Source organism: Lethenteron reissneri, chromosome 5 (assembly GCF_015708825.2).
Source record: "Lethenteron reissneri isolate LAM-NWPU_2019-01 chromosome 5, ASM1570882v1, whole genome shotgun sequence".
Classification (NCBI taxonomy): Eukaryota; Metazoa; Chordata; class Hyperoartia; order Petromyzontiformes; family Petromyzontidae; genus Lethenteron; species Lethenteron reissneri.
This window is the reverse complement of record NC_083783.1, coordinates 10,064,214-10,085,641: the sequence shown is the minus strand read 5'-3', so window position 1 is coordinate 10,085,641 and position 21,428 is coordinate 10,064,214. Positions and strand designations below refer to the sequence as shown.

Genomic DNA, 21,428 nt, shown 5'->3' with positions numbered 1-21,428 from the left:
TGAAAGGACCGAGTTTGGTAATCGAACGCAGAAATCATCATCATGAAATACTTCTACTCGTTATCATCATAGCAATCGCTTGCTTCGAGATGAGCGCGACACGCCAGCCCGAACCTTGCTCACGTTACACGATCAATCACCACAACAGCTTTGAGAGTGTTCACAAGGTGGGCTAACGAGTCAAAAGCGAAAGAAGTTTCGACGCACAAATGAGCAACATAATCCCGCTCGCCGTTCTCTCTTGGCAGAGTTGGCGGTAAAAAAAAATATATAAAATACTCCGTGTTCCCATAGCAGGAGCCGGTTCATTGACAAGACAACCACGAAGTGATGAACAATTTATTGACCTTGAAAAAGAAGACCAACGATTGATGATGCCAGCAATGCTGACGATGCGGTCATTGATGACTATGATGATACTGATGATGATGAAATCCATGATGATGATGAATGAGTGAATCGATGCCCGACTGGGATTTAAACTCACAACCTTCAGGTTGGCGGTCAAGCGCTCGAACCACAGGACTTTTCGGCTAAAGAACGTCGATTCAATTTGGGCTCGGTTAACAACCTTAGTAATTACAAAAACAATAGATGGTTTTCTGAGCTTCGTCACGAATTGTTTATGAAGTGGTGCGTGCGACAAAAAGTGTCACAACCCTGAAAAGTAGCACAACCCTCAACGCGCGTGTGTCGGAGAGCTGTGCGCAGTGCGAAAAACCCACTCAGCGATATCAACAACGACGATAACAACAACAACAAACACCGACGGATAGGGATGAATCTATCACCACAATAGCTTTGCCCTGTCGCCATCGCCGTCAGTGTCGCCGCGCGCGCGCGCGCGCGCGCAAGTGCAGCCCTGCGATTGATGCGAAGCGTGCGTGCGCTGTACAACCGAGCGCCCCGCTCACACATCGGTGCGAGTGCGGCTGTGCGCGAAAGCTATTGTGGGACGAACTGTGGAGCAGGAGGAGGACGAGACGGACATCTGCTCCAGCATTCAGTCGGAGCTGGGGTTAGGGTCGAGGTTGGGGTTGGGTTTGGGACACACACGAGTTTTTTTTTTAACCAACTCCCTCCACTTTGCCCACTCCCCCCACCCGCCCCACTCGGGGGCAAACACGAGTGGCCGGCAGTTGTGAAAACACGGGGGGCGCTAAAGCGGCTGTGCACCCACGCGCACAAAGACAAAGGTCCCCCGTGTAGCATTCATCACTGTTGGGGGCAAGTGCTGTTATAGCAAGCACCTCGGAAGGCTGGCAGAGAGCACAAGTAGGCGGCGTGGCCAGCACCACGCTCGGCCCCCTTTGTCTCCCCAATGCCCATGTCTACAGACCGCAGCCAGGTACTCATTTGAGGCCGAGTTGACTTCGGGGACAGGCCCTGGAATGGTTCAGATATATTCGTCACTGATGTTGGCCGTGAGTGGGAATCCAACTCGGGTCTGTGGATTCGTAGCGCAGTGAGCTAATTAATTATTGCACCACAGCTTCCTAAGCGTGCCTGCCTGCCTACGTGCGCGCGTACACACAAGTACAAACTAAACGCACAAATGCACGCGCACCTCTAAACGTAGAGAGACACCGAGACAGAAAGGCACACATTCTCGTGCGCGCACAGAGAGTCCGATTACATCTCCATTTGAAACAACGGAGCAAGGTTCTTGGGCCTCTCCAAGAATCTGTCTACCCAGCGTTGTGAGTGGGTATCGCGAGAGTTCGCGGAGGACCGGCTGCGTGCGGCGGGGGCAATGTGCGAGTAAATCCAACCTCTGTCGCGCGTGGAAGAGTAGGCCGAAAAAAAAAAATTCCCACCGGTGTTCTTGGGCTCCCTCTCGTGGAGCCTCTACCTTCCTCTACCAGTGGCGCGAGCAGCAAGACATTGCAGGGCTGCACCTTTGCCATTACTTTTTTTTGCGTCACACCGCGTTTTACAGAACACGCGATTTTGACACCTACGATCGCATGACCGCGGGGGGCTTTGTCTGTGGCGAGCCGACAACTCGACATCGTTGAGCGTGGGTGGCTCCCGGACTCGCAGATAAAGGCTCCCTTTCAGCGGAGAGCGGCGGGCCAGCTAAAGGTGAAACGGGGGTTTAAAACGCGACCCCCCCCCCCCCCCGGCACCTTTTGAGTGCGACACTCGCTGCTCGTGAATGGGGGCAGCGAGCGGCAGGGTCACGGCCATGGGGATTGTTCGCCGTCGACGAGCGATGGCGGAAAGCACGCGAGAGGGGGTAACGCGTCGCTCGCCGCGTTTTGTTTCGGTACGTTTTTCCGTCGTTTGCGTGCGAGAGAGAGCGAGTGCAGCGAGCAAGCGAGAGCGACCGAGAGGAGCGAGAGAGAACGAGAGAGCGAGCGATTAAGAGAGCGATTGAGAGAGCGAGAGAGCGAGCGATTAAGAGAGCGAGTGAGAGAGCGAGCGAGCGGAGCGAGAGAGAGAGCAAGAGAGAGTGAGCGAACGTTTGCAATGAGCAAGTGACGGAGCTTCGCACTGAGCGGTGTGACGTGTGAGCAGTGTGACGTTTGAGAATAAATGTTCCAACAGAACGAAAATGTTGCTGCATCCCAAGTTGAAACATTTGTACAGTTGCTGATCATTGGCTGCAAAACGGCCGGCAATTGCACTCTTGAAAGGTGCAAAAAATTAGCGGTTAATGACTCTCTACAATTGAGCAAAGGTATATAAAAGAAAACTTGGGAAAAAGAGATGATGAGTGAATAAAAAAAGTGGAGCAGTGCGAGCTAAGAAAGTGGACCTGAGCTGTAGTAGCTGAATACAGTACGGATATGTTCACAGACCTTTTCAAATCCACTGCTGGATTAAGGCCTCCCGACACCATGTGGAACGCAATGACTGTTTGATCATACTTCACCGCGTTGGCCAGTGTGGGTTGGTGACCAGTGGGGGGGGGGAGGAGGCCAGGACCGGTTCGCCAATGATGTAAGCCTTGGCTGGGAATCAATCTCAGGTCGCAGGATCCATAGGTCAGTTCACTCACCTACCCCCGCTACCCATAGCGAGAGAGAACGAGAGAGCGAGCGAGTGAGAGAGTGAGTGACAGAGTGAGCGATTAAGAAAGCGAGTGAGAGAGCGGGCGAGAGGAGAGAGATGAGTGAGAAGAGAGAGATGATTGAGGAGAGAAAGAGTGAGCATTTGCAAATAAAAAAAATTAACATACCTACAGATACACACACACACAAACAAAACACAGACACGCACAAACACAAGACATAAACAAATATACACGGACAACATGACACACACAGACACACTTACTAACAGACTTTTGCGGCAAACACCACGCCTTTGTCTCCCTAGTGGTGATGCTTACACACTGCGCAAGGCACTCAATTGAGGCCGAGTCGACCTAGGGGAGGCTCAGGACCGGGAATCGAACTCGGGTAATCGGGTTCGTTGCGCAGCGCGGTAACTGCTGCTGCGCCACCGCTACCAACACGTCCACAGTTACAGACACACAGGCAGTTGGACGTACATTGTTAAACACAGATCATGGGAAAGACAGCCAGACACTGCCCGACACATTGACAGCTTGACACACAGTTAGATTACCAGCAGCGCCGAGTGTGACAGACAGCGGCAGTGTTGAGCGCGAGAGGGTGCGAGGTATCAGGATGGCTTTTGTGCGCGTACAAAAGACAAAGATCCCCACGTGTAGCCTATACAGACCGTTGGGGCAAGTGCTATTAGCGAAGAAGTATGAAGACCGGCGCGGCACACGAGGGGGTGGGTGGCCGGCACCATGCCTTTTGTGTCCCCAGCCAGTGCAAATGTTTATACACTGCATCAGATACTCATTTAAGGCTGAGCCAACCTAGGGGAGGTGCAGGACCGCTTCAAACATTTGCTACGCTTATTGGTCGCGAGCGGGAATCGAAACCGAGAGGCCAAGTTCGTAGGGCAGCGTGTTAACCCACGACACTGTCGCACATATCAAAGATTCAACCGACAGACAGAAGTGCTGTTAGCGAGCACCTATGAAGGCTGGCGTGGCACACGAGGGGGTGGGTGGCCAGCACCACGCCCGGCCGCCTTTGTCTCCCCAGTGGAAATGTTTACACACCGCATCAGGTACTCATTTCAGGCTGAGTCGACCTAGGGGAGATCCGGGGATTGGTTCAGATAATCGTCACTGTTGTTTGCCATGATTGGTAATCGAACTCGGGTCGCTGGGTTTGAAGCGCAGCGTAGCGCTAACCAGGAGCCTACCGCTCCTAACAAAGATCCTAGCTGTCCCCTTCCCCCGCACCTCCGACTAGAACCGTTCGATCGAATTTGCAGCCAGAGGTCCCGTGGTGTAGAGTTGTCTTGCCGCCTGGGAGGATCGTTCGGTTGGCTACGTACGGCGCGAAAGAAGTTCAATATACATTCTCGCTATAGCCTTAATAGACTCTTTGGGGCAAGTGCTGTCAGCCAGCGCCTCCTAACACACACACACACAAGCTACGCACGTGCGTGCAAACGCACACACAAGGCGCGCCCGCACGCCGCCACGCAAAAACCCGTGCCGCATCCACTCCGCTGCCTTTGTGCTCAGCCGATAGGGCAGTGTGCAGCAAGGGCGCGCTGGCAAAGGCCGGGGTGGCCGACGGCCATCCGCTAAATCCAATTTGGCGCGTTTAAGCTCGCTCGGGTGAGCGGCAAAGAGACTACAAAGCGTGCACGTGCTGACAGATCGAACCTGAAAAGAATAAAGAGCCGGGGGACAAGGCGGCACACGGAGGGGGGCGGCACACGGAGGGGGGGCGGCGGGGGGGGGGGGGGACAGCCACCGGCTAGGGTCCTTATTTTCAACGAGTGCCGTGAATTATGTCACTTGTGTTTGCCGCTGTAATCTCGTTAGTGGGGGGGGGGGGTTAACGCCGCTCGCACTTTAATTGGTTGACTCGCCCTTGCTCATTGCATTGTCGCTCGATTGTCAATTCTGTACCGCCGTGTGTGTGGCTGTGAGTGAGGGGGATTGACGTCAATTAGGAGGGGGGTAATTTTTTTTTTATAATTATATTTCTTCGGCACCTCCGATTAGCGCGGTTGGCTACGTACGGTGAGAAAGGCGTTCAACGTACGTGCACACATGCATCGTCGTTATTGTCGTTGTGGTGAAGAGTTCGAGATCGCTTAATTGAGAAAAGCCGCCCCAACGAGGGTGTGTGGCCAACAGCTTTGTAAGGACCGATTCGCCGAACTTGGAAGGAAACTTTCACATCCGGTCCATGCGTGCAAAAGTTTAAGCACTCAAAAGGTTCCACACGGCAGGACCCATCCTGAGAAGAAGGTCTCCATGAGATTCACCTGCAGAAACAAGTAACATTCGTATTCTACGTAAAAAAAAATACGAATCTTTCAAGGCAGCCTTAATGACAAAAATCGTGGGCAATTTGATATTCATGACAAGAACATTATCTCCCAAACTTTATGGTCGCGAGTCAAAGAATCGATTTAGATACGCAACAGACGTCAAAGAGAACCCTACTCCCCATGGAAGCGGATATCAGAGAGCTACCCTCCGAGATCTTTTGAGATTGAGCTCCGGTCCTCGACGGTGGCAAGTTTTCAAGTGCGCGCACTTCCATTTTTGAGCTTCACCAAAAAAATGCCTAAAATAAAATGAAGGTGTTAGTTACTTCCTCCTGGCGTGTGTCCAGTTTTTAAACCCACAAGACCTCGACTCCACACAAGCACGCCCACCCCCCTCTCGCACACTGCCACTGCTACCCTTTGAGTTTTAATCTGTAAATCTGCATTGTGGGCGCAGAGGGAGACCCATTGTGCCCCGTGGCGTCTGGGTCCGGGGGGGGGGGGGGGCACAAGACATCTCAGCGGCAGACGCACGAGTGCCTGCAGAAGATCGGCTTAAGGAGGGCCTTCTTTCTCGCCCGCTTAGGCCAATGTATCTGGGACACGCAGCGAGCACCGGCGTTAGGGATGTCAGGGAGATGAGACCGCAGGGTCCATATGGGAGGGGGTGGTGCTGGTGGTGGGGGGTGCAGATGGCTTTTGGTGTTGGTAGGCATTTAAATGCCACTCTCCACAGCCACCTCCCCACAGACAAATCCTTCACCTCCCAGATGCCCCATGTCTCCGTGCCTCCGCCTCAAACGCACACATGTTGTATTGGCGGGATTGGGGAAGAAAAAAAGAAGGCAAGCAGCACGAGCAGACAGCATGTGGGCAAAACTACTGGCTGTCCTGTCACCGAAATACACCACACCTACATGCCCTAACGGGTCCACATCCCAACTGGTCATCGACAATGGGAATCACGGACAGGAATTGAACTTGGGTTACCGCTATTATCATTGCACAGCATGCTAACCACTACAAGATTGATCATAAAGCATGTGTAAGTATATAAAGATGTAATGCTGTTTCGGTCAATCATAGGTGATACTAAACATCATACTACGATTCAAATAATCTATGCCTCTAGTTTCCTGGCTGGCTGCTGCCTGGTTCCCTGTCGAACTCTGCTGTTGTTAGTGGCTGCCGCGGGGGCCATTGCAACCGAAACTATAGCAGGGTAACTGGCTGCACGGGATTTTCTGTGAAACAAATAAACGTTGGGTTGAAACAGCGGACTTCTGCACAACTGAACAATGTGCTTGTCAAGAGAAGCAAACCACACAGATAATTTTCTGAGATGCCCTGCAGCACCGCAATGGGACTACTCAAAATTTGAAAATGCAAACACCAGAAGCGGTGGCCTGTGCAGAATATTGGGAAAAGGCCACATAGGTTGGACAGGAGACACGGTGAAGAAGGAAAGTGGACAAGTTCAAAGTACATTAAACAAAAATAAACACATTTCTGCGGAGGGAGCTGGTAGGTACGTTGGGTTGCTCGGTCAATGGCCAGGGTCAACGGCGGCGTGGTGTATTCCGCAAATATGCCCAACTGTGAGGGCGGGCACAAGCCGGCGTGAGTAGGTTAAACGTTGAGTTTTATAAGGGCACCACGGGGTGACCAGCCCCTCCCCACCCAGCCCCACCCCTCCCACCCCCCACCTCCCCACCCGCCACCTCCTCACCCAGCCCCAGACTCCCCACCCAGCCCCTCCCCACCCAGCCCCACCCAGTCCCTCCCCACCCACCCTCCCCTCCCAGCCTTACCCTCTTCACCCAGCCCCTCCCCACCCTCCCCTCCCCAGCCAGCTCCTCCCTCCCCACCCAGCCCCTCCCTGCACGACGGACGGACACAATAATCCCCTGTGGGCTGGTGTACCCAGGAGGTTCCTACCAGTATGATGATAGCGACACTGAAGAGGTGGGGCTAACGAATATAGAAGACTGAGAAGGTTAATTTAAAATGTACCCAAACTTTTCAAATTGTGCTCCTATTAACGTCATTCTCTTGCCAGAATATATATTTTTTAATACGAGAGAATACAAAAAGAAAATCTCGCAAGATATATTATCTTGCCATTTTATGATATAAAAGAGTGGATTACTTGTAGTGCTCAGAGTAACAAGATTGTGAGAAAAGTATGAAATTGACAGCTGTCGATAATTTTCCATTGCAGAGCAAACGTGTTCTCTCCTCACTAAATAAATAAAAGAAAAAGTCAAGGTGTAGCCCTAACCATTACACGCCACGGCAGTGTCTCCCATTTAAACTGAGAAAACAAAAATCTGAATATTAATTCGATTAAGAAATAACAAAATCTAACATCTGATCTGCCAGTGTGTGTACAAGGCGGAGCAGCAACCCGCTGGGCACTTTGTTCAAAAAGAACGGCAACATTATCGCGTCATTTTACATTCATCCGTATCACTATTAAAAGGATTACAAGCTGGCAGTGAGGTCTGGTCGCCTCCCACCAGTGAACTAACACAACCTCAGCTTTCTCTCTTGCTGCTGCTGCTGCTGCCACCACCAAAGACAAAGATCCCCCGTAGAGCCTGAACAGACTGTAGGGGCAAGTGCTGTTTGCGAGCACCTATGAAGGCCGGCACGGCACACGAGGTGGGTGGCCAGCACCACGCCCGGCCGCCTTTGTCTCCCCAGTTGTGATGTTTTTACACACCGCACCAGGTACTCATTTGAGACCGAGTCGACTTAAAGGAGGCCCAGGACGGGTTCAGATAATCGTCACCGGTTATGGTCGTGAGCGAGAATTGAACTCGGGTCGCCGGGTTGGTAGCGCAGCGCGCTAACCGCTACACCACCGCTCCCCGCACCACAGCACCGCCACACTCACCGCACAACACTCGGTGTTTTTTGTTCGTGAATCTGTCGACGCTGTGAAACGGAGAAGGGCGGCGCAAACTGCACAGAAGCGCCCCCCCCCCCGCACCCCCCTTCCCCCCAGTTTACCAGTTTGTATTTGTACTTTGCATTAATACATGGCGATTAAACAACCATCACCGACGTCCTGAATACTAATGGCTGCATTAATCCTCCGCCGCATTGCCTTTCCTTTATTCCGCTCGCCCTTTCTTTTTTGTGTCGCGCCAAACCCCCCCCCCCCCACCCCCCCCTAGGGCTTAGCTGTCCGCGATAGCGCCGCGCTCTGCCCGTGCCTTACTGAAAAATCTGCGAGCGTTTGTGCGCACGCGTGTGTGTATGCGCGCGTGCGTATGTGTGCATGTGGGGAGCGGTGGTGCCGTTGGTTAGCGCACTGCGCTGCGAACCCGGCGACCTGAGTTCGGTTCCCGTTCATGACCATAACCGGTGACGATTATCTGAACCGGTCCCGGGCCTCCCCTAGGTCGACTCAGCCTTAAATGAGTACCCGGTGCGGTGTGTGAACATCGCCACAAGGGAGAAAAAGGCGGCCGGGTGTGATGCTGGCCAGCCACTTGTCTGTTATGGCTACATGGGGATCTTTGTCTTTGTGTGTGGATGGGGAGTGGTGGTTGGCACACTGTGCTACGTACTTGGCCAGCCAAGTTTTCACCTTCAACATCAATGTTGAAAACCAGAAACGGTTTCGAGTCTCCCCACGGCAGACTCATCCTTAAATGAGCAGCTGGGGAGACAAAGGTGGCCGGGCGTAGCACTGGCCACCCACCCTTTCATGCCCAGTGCAGGCCTTAAGAAGTGCTCGCGAAAAGCACTTGCCCCAACTGTGAGTATGATGGCCATACGGGGGGGGGGGGGGGGATCTTTGTCTGTGTGCCTGTGTGTGTGTTGCTGTGGCACAATTGAGTGTATTAGGCTGCAACTGCTGGCCACCTGGGTTTGATTTCACGCTGTGGGTGACATTTATAGTAAAACTAAAAAACTTCGTAAGGCCCACTCAGCTACATGTAGCTCTTTTTCAGGAGCGACCTGGCCACAAACGATAACTTTAAAAAGTAAATTATCATGTAGATATGTATAGAAGCCAAATACTCCGAATGCATGTCTCTAAATGGAGGGAAAAAACCGGAGGACCCGGAGAACAATCCACACGACCACGGGGAGAAAACGCAAACAACAAACACACAGCAGACGTCAGAATCAGGATCGAACCCACGATCTCCTGCATACCAGGCGAGGGAGCTAACACATCACCACCGCGGCACCAAACTCTGTCTTAAATGTCTCCTGGTGCGGCAGTGGGTAGACACAGGCGCCTGGGGAGGGTGCCGCAAAACCATCTTCTTTGTGTTTTGTTCCGGCCTTACCAGGTACATCCTATCAGAAATAGATCAGGCAGTTCACGAGGCTGAACGTGGAATCTGTTTGCGAAACGTTTACAGACATGGGTGCGTATTCCCGTGTGTGTGTGAGAGATTGTATATATTATTATTTTTACACAAATGCATCCTGCTCACTTACAACACAGCTCGGCAAAGACACGCACAAATTCAAGTCGACACAAGTACAAAGGTCCCCTGTGTAGCCACACAGATTGTAAGGACAAGTGCCGGGACTACCTATGAAGGTCGGTGTGGTGCACGAGTGGGTAGCGTGACCAGCACCACGCCTGGACGGCTTTGTCTCCCCAGTGCTGATGTTTACATACCACACCAGGTACTCATTTAGGGCTGAGTAAAGCTAGAGGTGGGCCCTGGACAGATTTAGATTACGCCGCTGGAAATCGAATCCAGGTCACCTGGGTTCGTAGAGCGGTGTGCTAACCACTGCGCCACCACTCCTCCCACAAGCCCACACACACACATGCAGGCAGGCACTGACACACCCACACACACGAAATAAATCAAGGATAATCTTTTTTTCATTCTTCCTGGTGCGTGTGTCCCATCTGCCAAGCTATTTTCCCCATCAAAGTCGCTCAATTAAGCCCCTAATTGATGAGCATGTTTAACAATAGGGAGCCGGTGGGTATGGGTTTTTTTTTTGGTTAAACTATTCAGCGTGGTGGATAATGAAGGGTGTGGATAGACCAGGCTTGGGTTAAAGGGACTCTCGGTTTGTCTTAAAGGCAGCTGGTTAACGTGGACTATAAAACGTAATTACAAAATGCCGTTGTTTAAAATCTCGGCTTGAAAGCCTAAAAGTTTGGGATGCAAGTGGATCAGAGAGATAGGTTTCAATGGAATGGCAATGAACGTCTGATTACGAACTACGAGATCGCTCAGTGTGGCTCTGTGTGTGCATCTGTGTGCACGTCTGTTTCAACATTTTCATGACCGTGCGCTTAGCAGAGAAGCTTAAGAGGCAGTGCTCAGCCCTGTTGCTTGCACGTGCTGGACATTCCACATTACTGTCGTGAGAGAATCCCCCCTGCCTTTCCCCCTATATAGATAACCGCTGTTGATTTACATGAACTGTGCAATCGTCATATAGATCCTGGAATGTCTAGTGGGCTGCACTGATCCACAAAGAGATGAACCCACGGATATTTCATTGTCAGGAACTCTCAACAATAAATTAGTATTACATCATGACAATGACGATGGCAAAGATAATTACGAGAATATTTGCAGTAACAACACTACGTGACGATGATTATGATGAAGAGAATGAGGATGATGTTGCTAATGACAATTGTCAACATGACAGCATTAATTGTAATTGTTCCGGTTACTAAGATTGGGATGATAATCACGAGTGACAACGATAATGACGACGACAATGACCACGATGCCAGCCAACAAGAAGTTCAAGTGTATTTAGTTTAACAGCTCTGAGAACAAAAGAGACCAGGGATGAGTCTCATTAGCAAAGGGACCTACGGGGCAACCAAAATTACCAAAAAAAGAGAAACCAAAGGAAATAAAAAGTACGGCAACGACGCAAACAGAAAACTGGACGCATCACAATATTTAAATTTAAAACACCGCACAAACACCAAAATCAAAGGCAAATAATAATCTCCCCGCGCTGCGTGTCGCCAATAGTCAAGGTTCGCGGCAGCCCACGCCGTCTGCAACGCCAACGCCACCCACCGCGCATTCGTGCCTTCGACTCCACAGGCACTTTTAAGAGACAATTTAACCCGTGAGCGTTACGATAACGTACGTGTACGTCAACAAAACGAAACCGGAAGATGAACGAATATAAAACAAGTTATCATTACCGCGGCTCCCACAGGGCCGTGCGGGCGGGCGTGTGGCACAGTTTGGCGCCAGCTGTCGATCGTAGGGTTGCGATCGACAGTTCTCCGCTGTGAGTACGACGTCTTTAAAAATAACGTTGCTAAGTCTCTCTAAATAAAATAAAACTTGCGCGTTCCGAGACTCAGCGGTGAAGGGGACACCCACAGCCTTGCAACTTGCAGACGTCTCAGAACGGGAAAAGGGTTAAAGGCCTAATTTCTCTTTCTTAAAAGGCCACACACCTTTTCGCCTGGCTTTCGAGTGATACTGAGCTTGGCTCCGTGCCTAAAGAGTCGTCACCATCGTTTACGGCCGTGGTATATCGCGCGTGTTACAAACCCATGTCATTGGAACCGCCGTCACTGATGGTGACGACGATGATGATGACTAAAAGCGTTGAGGACTGGCGGTCCATATGTATGTTGAACTTTTTTTCGCACCGTACGTAGCCAACCGTGCTCATTGGAGGTGCGGGGGAAGTACAACAAACTAACAACACGAAAAGCAGTTCTCAACAAATGAATTTTCTAACTAGATTTTAAAAAGAGAATAGCTCCAATGGCTTCTAATATCAGAAGGAAGAGCATTCCAGATGGCTGCGGAAGTGCATCTAAAGAGCGCGATGCGGTGACCGTCTTTGTTCGACGGCTCGCCAAAAACCGCTGCTGCTGCTGCTGCTGCTGCGAGGATGACCGGAGTTCGCGTGACAAGATGAGCAAGGTGCCGTGGCTCATTGACGGCGAGCACTTTTGTGTGCAATGAGCGCGACCTTGCACGTAATGAGTGCGACCTCAACAGTGACTCACGGACAGGGTGACGAGGAGGTCCTCAACGCGGCTGTCGGCACGGAGCTGTTCACGGAACATGCGCACCGTGCCGTGCTTCAGGTAATAGTACGAGGAGATCTTGCCCGGGGAGAGCGGCTGGATGCTCCGGTTGTCCTGAAGGAAACATGCATCAACACTCATTCACATTATGAATCATTAAGACGTTATTGTTTAAAAGTTAAAATACATAATGGAGATTATACGTATTTTGCGTAATTTTACAAAACCGCGACACCTTGCTTATATCAGATGGTGTTCTGATGGGTGTGGCGAGTAGCATGCCCTGCCACCACCTTCATCTCCCCAGTGCGAACTTTTCACACTAAACCGGGTACTCGTTTAAGGCTAAGTCGAAACGTCGTACTCAGATTGTAAATGTTGTGGCTTGGCTCTCCAACACACTGGTGTGCTGTACTAGTGACGAATTGGAAAGTTCTGTTTACGTGACAACCCTTACTAGTTGGCTGTGTCGGGTGGTGGCGGGTTTTAACGACACATTATATATTTACGCGATCTAACCCAAAAAAAACCCTATATTATGGATGATATTGGTCACGAAAGCCTACCACGTGTTAAACTGGCCTGGGACAAGTTCAGACAACTTTTCACCACTCAAGTTAACAGTGGCCAGGAATTTAAATCACGTCTCTGGGTTCACAGTGGTGCCGGGACTAAATAGGACTCCGTGACTCCGTGACAACCGACGGGACGAGTTAAGACCCACACAGGCGATAGCCAGAAATGTTCTGGCCATCGACACATTTATAGGCACGTGATCCAACCCGCAAAAAAAAACTTTTACCAAGGTGCCGCTCCCTTCACGGCGCTCATCTCAAGCAGCTCGCCGTTGCACGGCTACAGCCCTCGACCTCGACGTGAGGCTCCGCCGACTGCGCGAGTATTGCAGAAGGGCGTCTCTTGGTCCCGCGATGCCAAAGCACCAAAGCATGCGCAATCGAAGGCACTGCTCAGGAATGGCTGTGACCCAGGGGAGGTCGCGCGCTCGCAGACGCAGAACGCGCCGCTCGCCAAAAACTTTCTCGCACGCAAATGTGCGCGACCGCGTGCGACTGCGTGCGACTGCGTGCGTGCACGACATGCGGCCGGTGTCGTAAACCACCTCTTCGTAATTAATATTGATGCAAACACTTTGGGTGGCGCCCGGTACATTACGGGCGTGAGCGCGGATAATTGCCTAAAGCCAATTACAAACGAATTACTGCTCTGTCGGCGTGAGAGAGAAAAAAAAAATTATGCACCCGCGGCCCCCCGGTCTCGGAAGAGAGAGTAATTAAGGCATCGCGCTGCGTGGCGAAGCGTAAACAATTTAGCGCTCTGCATAGCTCCCCTGCCGGCCAGCCAAGCCCGGGCATAATGAATTGACCATAATCGCATTACTGCCGACGCGTGGCAGTAAACAGCGACATATAAAGGCGGCAATTAGTAGTGCTATGGGGGGCACCAGGTGTCTCCACAAGTGGATGGCGGTGGCATTGAATTTAACGGGGCTTGCATACGGATTTTAGAAAACTACCCATGCTAATGCCTGAGTGTGTGTTGGAGTGCCGGCCTTCATAGGCGCTTCTCGCAAACAGCACTTGCTCCAACAGTCTGTTGAGGGTATTCGGGTGATATTTTTATTTGCTATTGTTTTGAGTACCTGGTGTGGTGGGTAATCATCGACCACCAGAGAGACAAAGGCAGCCGGAGGAGGTGCTGGCTACCCCCCCCCCCCTACATCCGTGTGCACTTGACCTAAAAGTCTGTTGAGGCTATGCAGGGGGATCTTTGTGTTTGTGTGGAGGGTAGGGATGATGCATCGGTTAGGCGCAAAGGGCTATCACGAGTCGTCAAATCAAAGTTCCAGATCCATCCACGGGTAACGCGAACGGCAAGTGGGACCAGAATCTGTCGCGAGTAATGTTCGTCAAATAATAATTGTAATTCCCAGCGTGAGAACTTTAGCCAACAACAAAAACCCGTATTCCCTTCCCCGCTGCCAATGTTGACGACTGCGTCACGATGTCGAGTGTGTCACTTTACCGGCTGCTAATGGATATCGCTGACGGAGAGGAGGCGGAGACTTGACTCGGATAACAATTTCCACGAATGTGAAAAGCCAGTGCTGTACTCGTAATTGAACCCAGTTTTACAAGGGATGGTGGTGGTGCAGAGTGAAAACCACTACGGGAGCACTCGACACTCTAGACACAGCGTCTAAACAAGCGCATGCACGCAAGCACGCACGCACTCGCGCGCGCGCACGGACAGCGAGACATTTTTTTCACACTTTCACGCGAATCGTGTAGTGCAAGTAAAACAACATGACGATGCTGATAATTTTGATGCTGGTGACAAATGTTCGTGATCATTCTCATACTTGCCGATGATGGCCATCACGTGACAATCGCTCTAGTGATGCTCTTGCTGCTGAGGTGATAATCCTGCAGGCTGCTGAAGCTTATTCCAAAGATGCAAATGACCGTGATGACGACAATGATGACGACAAAGTTGGTGAGACAGTGACAACACTGCTGCAAATTCCAACGATTAAGACAACAACAACAATACTGATGATAAAGATGTCGATGACAAATACAGTAGAACCCCTCTTAACGACCACCCATGTTCACGACAGGCCTCCATAGAGTGCAATGTGTTCGCTTACCGACCATTCCCCTGTTTGGGGGAAAAAGGGAAACTTTCGATGCTATCGGAACGAATTAAGCCTTAACGTGTATTTCCTACACTCGCTTAATGGCCAAATCACTTAACGACCGGTTTCGTGGAACCAATTACCGTCGTTAAGAGGGGTTCTACTGTATGATGATGGCGATGCCGATGGCGAACACAACTCACCTCCCCGACCTCTATACATCCCGAGAACTCCAAGTCAAAGAGGGCACTTCCCACCAGCCCCGACAGGAAGTTGTTGATGGCCTGATGGTCGATGTTGTCAAGTTTGTAGTAGCTGCGGATGGAAAAGAGAAGCGCCACCAATGTTGACTTAGTCATCAATGTTTAGATTTTAGTCACGCTCCGAGTCTCATCGGTCCGTGGCGTACGAGTCGAGTCTGAATGTCCTACCCATCTTGCCCGCACCTCTGATGAGCACGGTTGGCTACGTGCTGTGCGATAGAAGTTCATACATACAGCCTATGGGAGTCATAACCCTGAGACTCGTCGACTAAAGCAGTCAAACATTCAGTCAAACACTCTTATTTATTAAACGTTCACGCGAGGCCACGCAATCCCCACACCGAATACATGCTGGAAAATAAAGGTGCAGCCCTGCAAGTGCTTGCTCTCACCACTGCTGGGCATAAGGGCCTCAGCGAGAGGAAGCTTTGGCCCACTCTTCGACGCTGACCAGACGCATTGAAAGAGGTGGGAGCGCCCACACTTTTATCCCACACACACACGTGACATGCCAATCGACCAACGTCAGTTTCGTCCAATAACACTGCTCGGTGGACAACAGAGGCGGAGAGGGAATCGAACGAGCGACCTCCGGATTGCAAGCCCGGTGCGCTGACCGTTACACCGCCACTGCGGCAGCGGCAAAAGTTGTAGCCGTAGCATCCGCAGCAGCCGCACCAGCAGTATCCTCTGTAGTAGCAATAGCAGCGGCAATAGTGGCAATAGCAGCGGCGGTAGCAGCGGCAACAGCAGAAGAAGAAGTAGTTGCAGCAGCAGCCTCTATTTGCATCGTAACCGCACTAACATGACGGCAGTGTGAATACGTAAATCTCGTGTAAAGCATCTGGTTTAATAAGCCACGGTTAACTTCCCTTCCTGTGCATAATCTTCACCACAGCTGCAATCAGTATTAGAATTACAATGTATTCCTATTGCTTTTTAAGCAGTTCTTAACATCTGCGGGTCCTATAATGTCTCTAGCAGCAGGGACCCATTAGCCTATAACCCCACCGTGATTTATGGTTTACCGCATGTCCAGAGGAAATAGTCCACAATGATATACAACTTGCACTCTTTTACGGAGCCAGAGTTTTATGTAAAAAGCGAGCATTGCGGTGTGACTCTGCTTAAATGAGTATTGATTGGAAATAATCAAAAATCCTACAGAGATATCCACCCATCGATCTGCTTACATACCGAACAACCAACCAACCATCCACCTACCAATCCCAGCCATGCACCTATCCACCAACTAACCCACCCATCCAACAACACGCCTACCTACATACCAACCCACTTACATGCTAACCTACCTATGAACATACCAACAAACCTATGCAAGCATCCACACACCTTTAAACTCAACCATTCTCATCCAACCACTAATCCACTGACACACAATGTATCTACACAGCCGTTCACCCACACATACACCGACTTATCAATCTACCTATACACATGCAATCAATCCACCTACCTACCTACCCACCTCCTTGCTATATTCCATCACGGTTTTTTTTCCAAGTTTGCACGCATTGCCAATCATTGCCTTTGAAACGCGCGCAGTTAAAAATAACGTTCGCCTCTGCCGCGTTTAGCAAACAGCGGGGGGAAGCAGCAGCAGCGGCGGTAGCCGCAGCCGTTACGATCGATGGGATCGTTGCCGAGTGACCGCTAACCTCGCCGCACACGCTGGACACGGCGCTGGCCTGGTGATTTATTCCGCTCTGTCAGGATTAGCTTGCGGCATCGCTCACCTTCCTCGCTCTCTCTCTCTCTCCCACACTCTCAGGAGGGTGTAAAAAAAACAAACCCCCTCCCGCCCGCCCCACCACCGATAGCCGCTCCTCCCAGTCACCACCACCGCTAGCACGAGCGAGCGAGCGAGCGAGTGAGCGTGCGATGATGTATTTACATTGGCACCTCCGAGGTCTCCCGTGTACGTCGGGCTGCCTTGCGTAATTACGTGTTTGCTCACGGAAATCACCGACGGTCTTAAGGAGATCCGCGGAATTAGCCCGTGGAATCGTGTGTGCCGTGGCGGTGTGTAACTACCGCTCAAGCGCCGCTTCTTAAAGAGGCGAACTCCCTCTCCCCCCCCCCCCCCTGCAAAAACAAGGGCCGTGCCGTTTTATTGCGCGATGATCAGCGCAGTATCGACTCGCGCGGCAGGCACAGGCGGCCCTTGAAATCTGGGTCAATTACTAAAATTATCCTAGGACTTACATCGCCCTCAATGCACCCCCCCCCCGCCCCACGGTTGTTGCCACAGGTATTCATTTAAGGCTTAGCTGACCTAGGGGAGGCCCAGAATCTCGAAGACAAAGATCTTCCCTTGTCACTTTAAACAAGCTGTTGGGGAAAATGCTGTTATGGGCAGAATGGCACACGAGGGGGCAGACGGCAAGTATAACGGCTAACCGCTTTTGTCTACCCAGTGGCGATGTTTACTGCAGACCGCACAAGATACTCACTTGAGGCTGAGCAGACCTAGGGGAGGCCCAGGACCGGTTAAGATAATCACCACTGGTGTTGGTCGCGAGTGGGAACTGCACTCGGGTTGCTGGGTTCATAGCGCAGTGCGCTGACTGCTACATTACCGCTCCCCACATACAACAACAACAACAACAACCGCCATTCGCCACTAAGTGGCGGTGACGTCACCACGATGCTTGTGCCAGGCCAAGTGCACCTTGAGGCCACGTGAAGTGTCGAAAGCCCGCTGGCAGGAGGTCACGGGGCAGACCCAGGTGCCACTGGTCGACTGACCGAGATGACCGAGATGACTGGCTGATGCACCACCTGTGCCCCCTACTGTGCCAACTTGCTGTGCTTTAGCCACCCGGCGCTCCGCTCGTTGTTGTGAGCGTCGCTCCTCCGCCCTCCGTTGTTGTTGGAGGGCGACTGCCTCCAACTGCCCAGTAGCGTCCTTCACGAGCCTCCTCCACTGAGGCCGATCTTGACACCGCTGGTACCAGTCATCGGCAAGTCCACTCAGCTCCACGTCCTCCTGTACCACATCACTCCATCTCTTCTCCAGCCCGTGCCGCGCCCGTCTAGCCCCCTCGATCCGGCCGAACAAAAGCTGTTTAGGCATGCGGTGGCTGGGCATGCGGGCTACATGACCCAGCCAACGCAGCCTTGCCTGCCGGAGGAGCTCACTGATGGGACTTTGCCCAGATCTTTCAAGGATTTGTGAGCTCCTCACACAATCCAGCCTGGTTAAACCCAGGATGGATCGTAGGCAGGCCAGCCTAAATGTTTCCAACCGGCGAAGATGCTCCACCAGGGGGGTCCACGTCTCGCAAGCGTAGAGAAGGGAGGGAATGACCGTGGCCGAGAAGACCTGAAGCTTCGTGCGGAGCGACAGACCAGGTAGCTTCCACACAGCGTTACGCAACCGATGAAAAGATATTGCCGCTCGACTGATTCGGAGTGAGACCTCTGCTGATAGACTGGAGCCGGTCATAAGCACACTGCCCAGGTATGGGAAACTCTCCATTCTCTCCACAACTGCCCCATCACCAATTGGGAGTTGTGGGGGTGGAGTGTCCGATGGTACAAAATACCCAGGCAGGTGCTTGGTTTTGGTGGGGCTGATGGTAAGGCCCCACCTCTTAGTGGCACACTCCAGTCTCAGCAGCAGCGCCTCCAACTCCTCTTCTGAATGAGCAGCTATTACCAAATCATCGGCATACATAACGTGGTTGACCAATAGGGAGCCATCCCTTGATCGCACCCGGGCGTCGATCAGCCTCCCATTATATCTGTACCAAACGGAAATTCCCCCGGTACAGCTATTGAAGGCTTCACGAACTACGCGGTCAAAATAGATGTTAAATAATGTGGGAGCCAGAGGACATCCCTGTCGCACCCCAAGGTGTACAGGGAAAGGCTCCGACTCCCGGCCACGTAGTTTTACCCGGGCCCGCTCACCATCATGAAGGTCCTTAATGATCGTGAGCAGAGGGTCAGGGACTCCGAAAGCACGAAGAACAACCCAGAGTCCAGTCCTACTGATGGTATCATAGGCCTTGACCAGGTCAATAAAGCAGAGATGTAGGTCTTTTTGGAATTCCCTACACCTCTGCTGTAGCAGACGGACAGAAAATATGGCATCTGTGCAGGACCGCCCTTTCCTGAAACCGCATTGGGGCTCCGCAAGCCCCTCCTCAGCGTGCCTAGCAAGGCGATGTTGAATAATCCTTGCCAGGACCTTACCCGGCACACTGAGGAGTGAGATGCCCCTGTAGTTGTTACAGTCTGTGCGGTCCCCCACAAACACACATTCACACACACTCACTCATACTTGCAATCACACACAGTCACTTTCACACACACACATTAATACACACTCAATGGTATTAACTCACAGACATACACTCCGCACGCACGCACTGATTGAGACACGCTGAGATGCACCTGGGGTTCATGATGAGCCGACGGAAGAAATAGGTCCAGGTGATGTAGTCCATGGCATCTTGCTTGGAGGTGATGGTACCAGAGGTGATCTCAGCATTGAGATGGTCAGCGAGTACCTCCAACAAACTAGGACACACGTACGGAGTCGGGCATGGCCACACACCTTCCAACCCTGTGCAGCCTTGCAAAGTGGACGTGATCTCCAGCGAAACGTCGGTACCCATTAAAACGTCGTGGCATTCCTCTCCAACAACAACAACAATAACAACAACAGCACCGACTGGTGGCACTGCCGAGGCAGTGAGAAGCGTGGCCGCATTCGATTCACGTCACACTTTTATGAATTGTCTGCGTCGGGATTGAGGAGGGTTTACGATGCACACGTCAATTACGCGAAGACCTCACCCAAAAGAAACCAAACACGAAACGTACTATTTTGCCGTGAAAGCGTACGAATAAATTGCGTTCGTATTGCTGTTTTTTAACGAGCGGTGCGGAAAGTGTGCGGGCTGATTATATTATTGATGATTATCGTCTTGTTGAGCAAAGCCTCCGTCCCAAACAGCAATACCACTCTCTACTCGTTCCTATTTAAACGCAAATTATCATGGCCCACTGTTACAGACACACGGACGGACCAACAGAGCTCATGATGAACAATTTCCACTTGGGTTGGAAAGCGTTTAAAAAGGGATACAGGTTCATGGGAGGAGATAAGGAGGTGAGTCTCACCTGCACCTTATTAGAAAGTGTGAGATTATGACCCATTGATTTCTTGTATGCATGTACGTATGTATGTTGAATCCAACCGTACGATCCCAGGCGGCAACACAACTTTACACCACGAGGCCTTTGGCCAAAAATTCGATCGAAAAATGCGATCGAGCTTTACGAGAGTTTATCGTGCGCCCCACCTCGCGCTACGGACCGGCAGGCAGACGGACGGACAGAGCCGACGTGCGTTGGAACGCGTTGACGAGGGACGTGGGGATTCTTTTCGAGAGACAGGTGAGAGAAGGGCGTCTCACCTCGACTCTACCGGGAAGGGCTCGTAGAGGAACTTCTTGTAGAAGTCCTTCTTGAGGTCGTGCACGAAGATCACCGCCTTGCCTTGATCGTCGAACTGAGGGCGCCCGGCACGGCCCATCATCTGCAGGACGTCTGCGGCGTGGGCACAACGGGAGGCGAGATATTTGCTGGTCTTTTATCATCAACATCGATGTTGATTTTTTGTGTATTCTTATGTTCACGTCATTTATGCCTTGACCAAGTGCGCCTTAGAGAGAATTGAGAACGGTACGTATGAACGCAATGGCGGAGATGGGGTGAATAGATGAGAGAGGAGGTAGTGGGCGCATCTGTTTCATGCGTGTATTAGGTCAAAGCGAAACTGATGAGAGCAAATCTTGATGAATGGATTGGATAGATGGGGAATGAGTGCTAGCGATGGAGAGAGATTGTGAAGAGGGAGCGGGAGCGGTAGTGGTTATAGAGGCAAGATTAAGGCGTCGTGGGGTAAGCAAGAGAAAAAAGGAGTTTTGAGGGAGGAACGGAAACTGGTGAGCGAAGATGACTGCTTGATGTAATGCTTGTTGATGTAACTTGCTGACCCGCCCCAACTGGACATCTGTGCAAAAGAGCTTCATAGCTCATCGGATTCCTCCTCTGGTCAAAATAAAGATTTTTTTATTCTGAATCATCATTAATAATGTATTGCCATCATCAGCTCATCGTCATCGTTATTGTTATG

General features: G+C 51.4%; 1 protein-coding gene across 1 annotated transcript in view; it reads right to left on the bottom strand.

Annotated features, from left to right (window-relative positions):
• The window catches only part of ASCC3 (activating signal cointegrator 1 complex subunit 3), a 104,978-nt gene that overhangs the window by 25,682 nt on the left and 57,868 nt on the right, over positions 1–21,428 (bottom strand). The window contains 4 exon segments of the mRNA XM_061568172.1: positions 12,317–12,451; positions 15,197–15,308; positions 19,679–19,804; positions 20,707–20,839. Coding sequence (XP_061424156.1) covers positions 12,317–12,451; positions 15,197–15,308; positions 19,679–19,804; positions 20,707–20,839 — 506 coding nt within the window.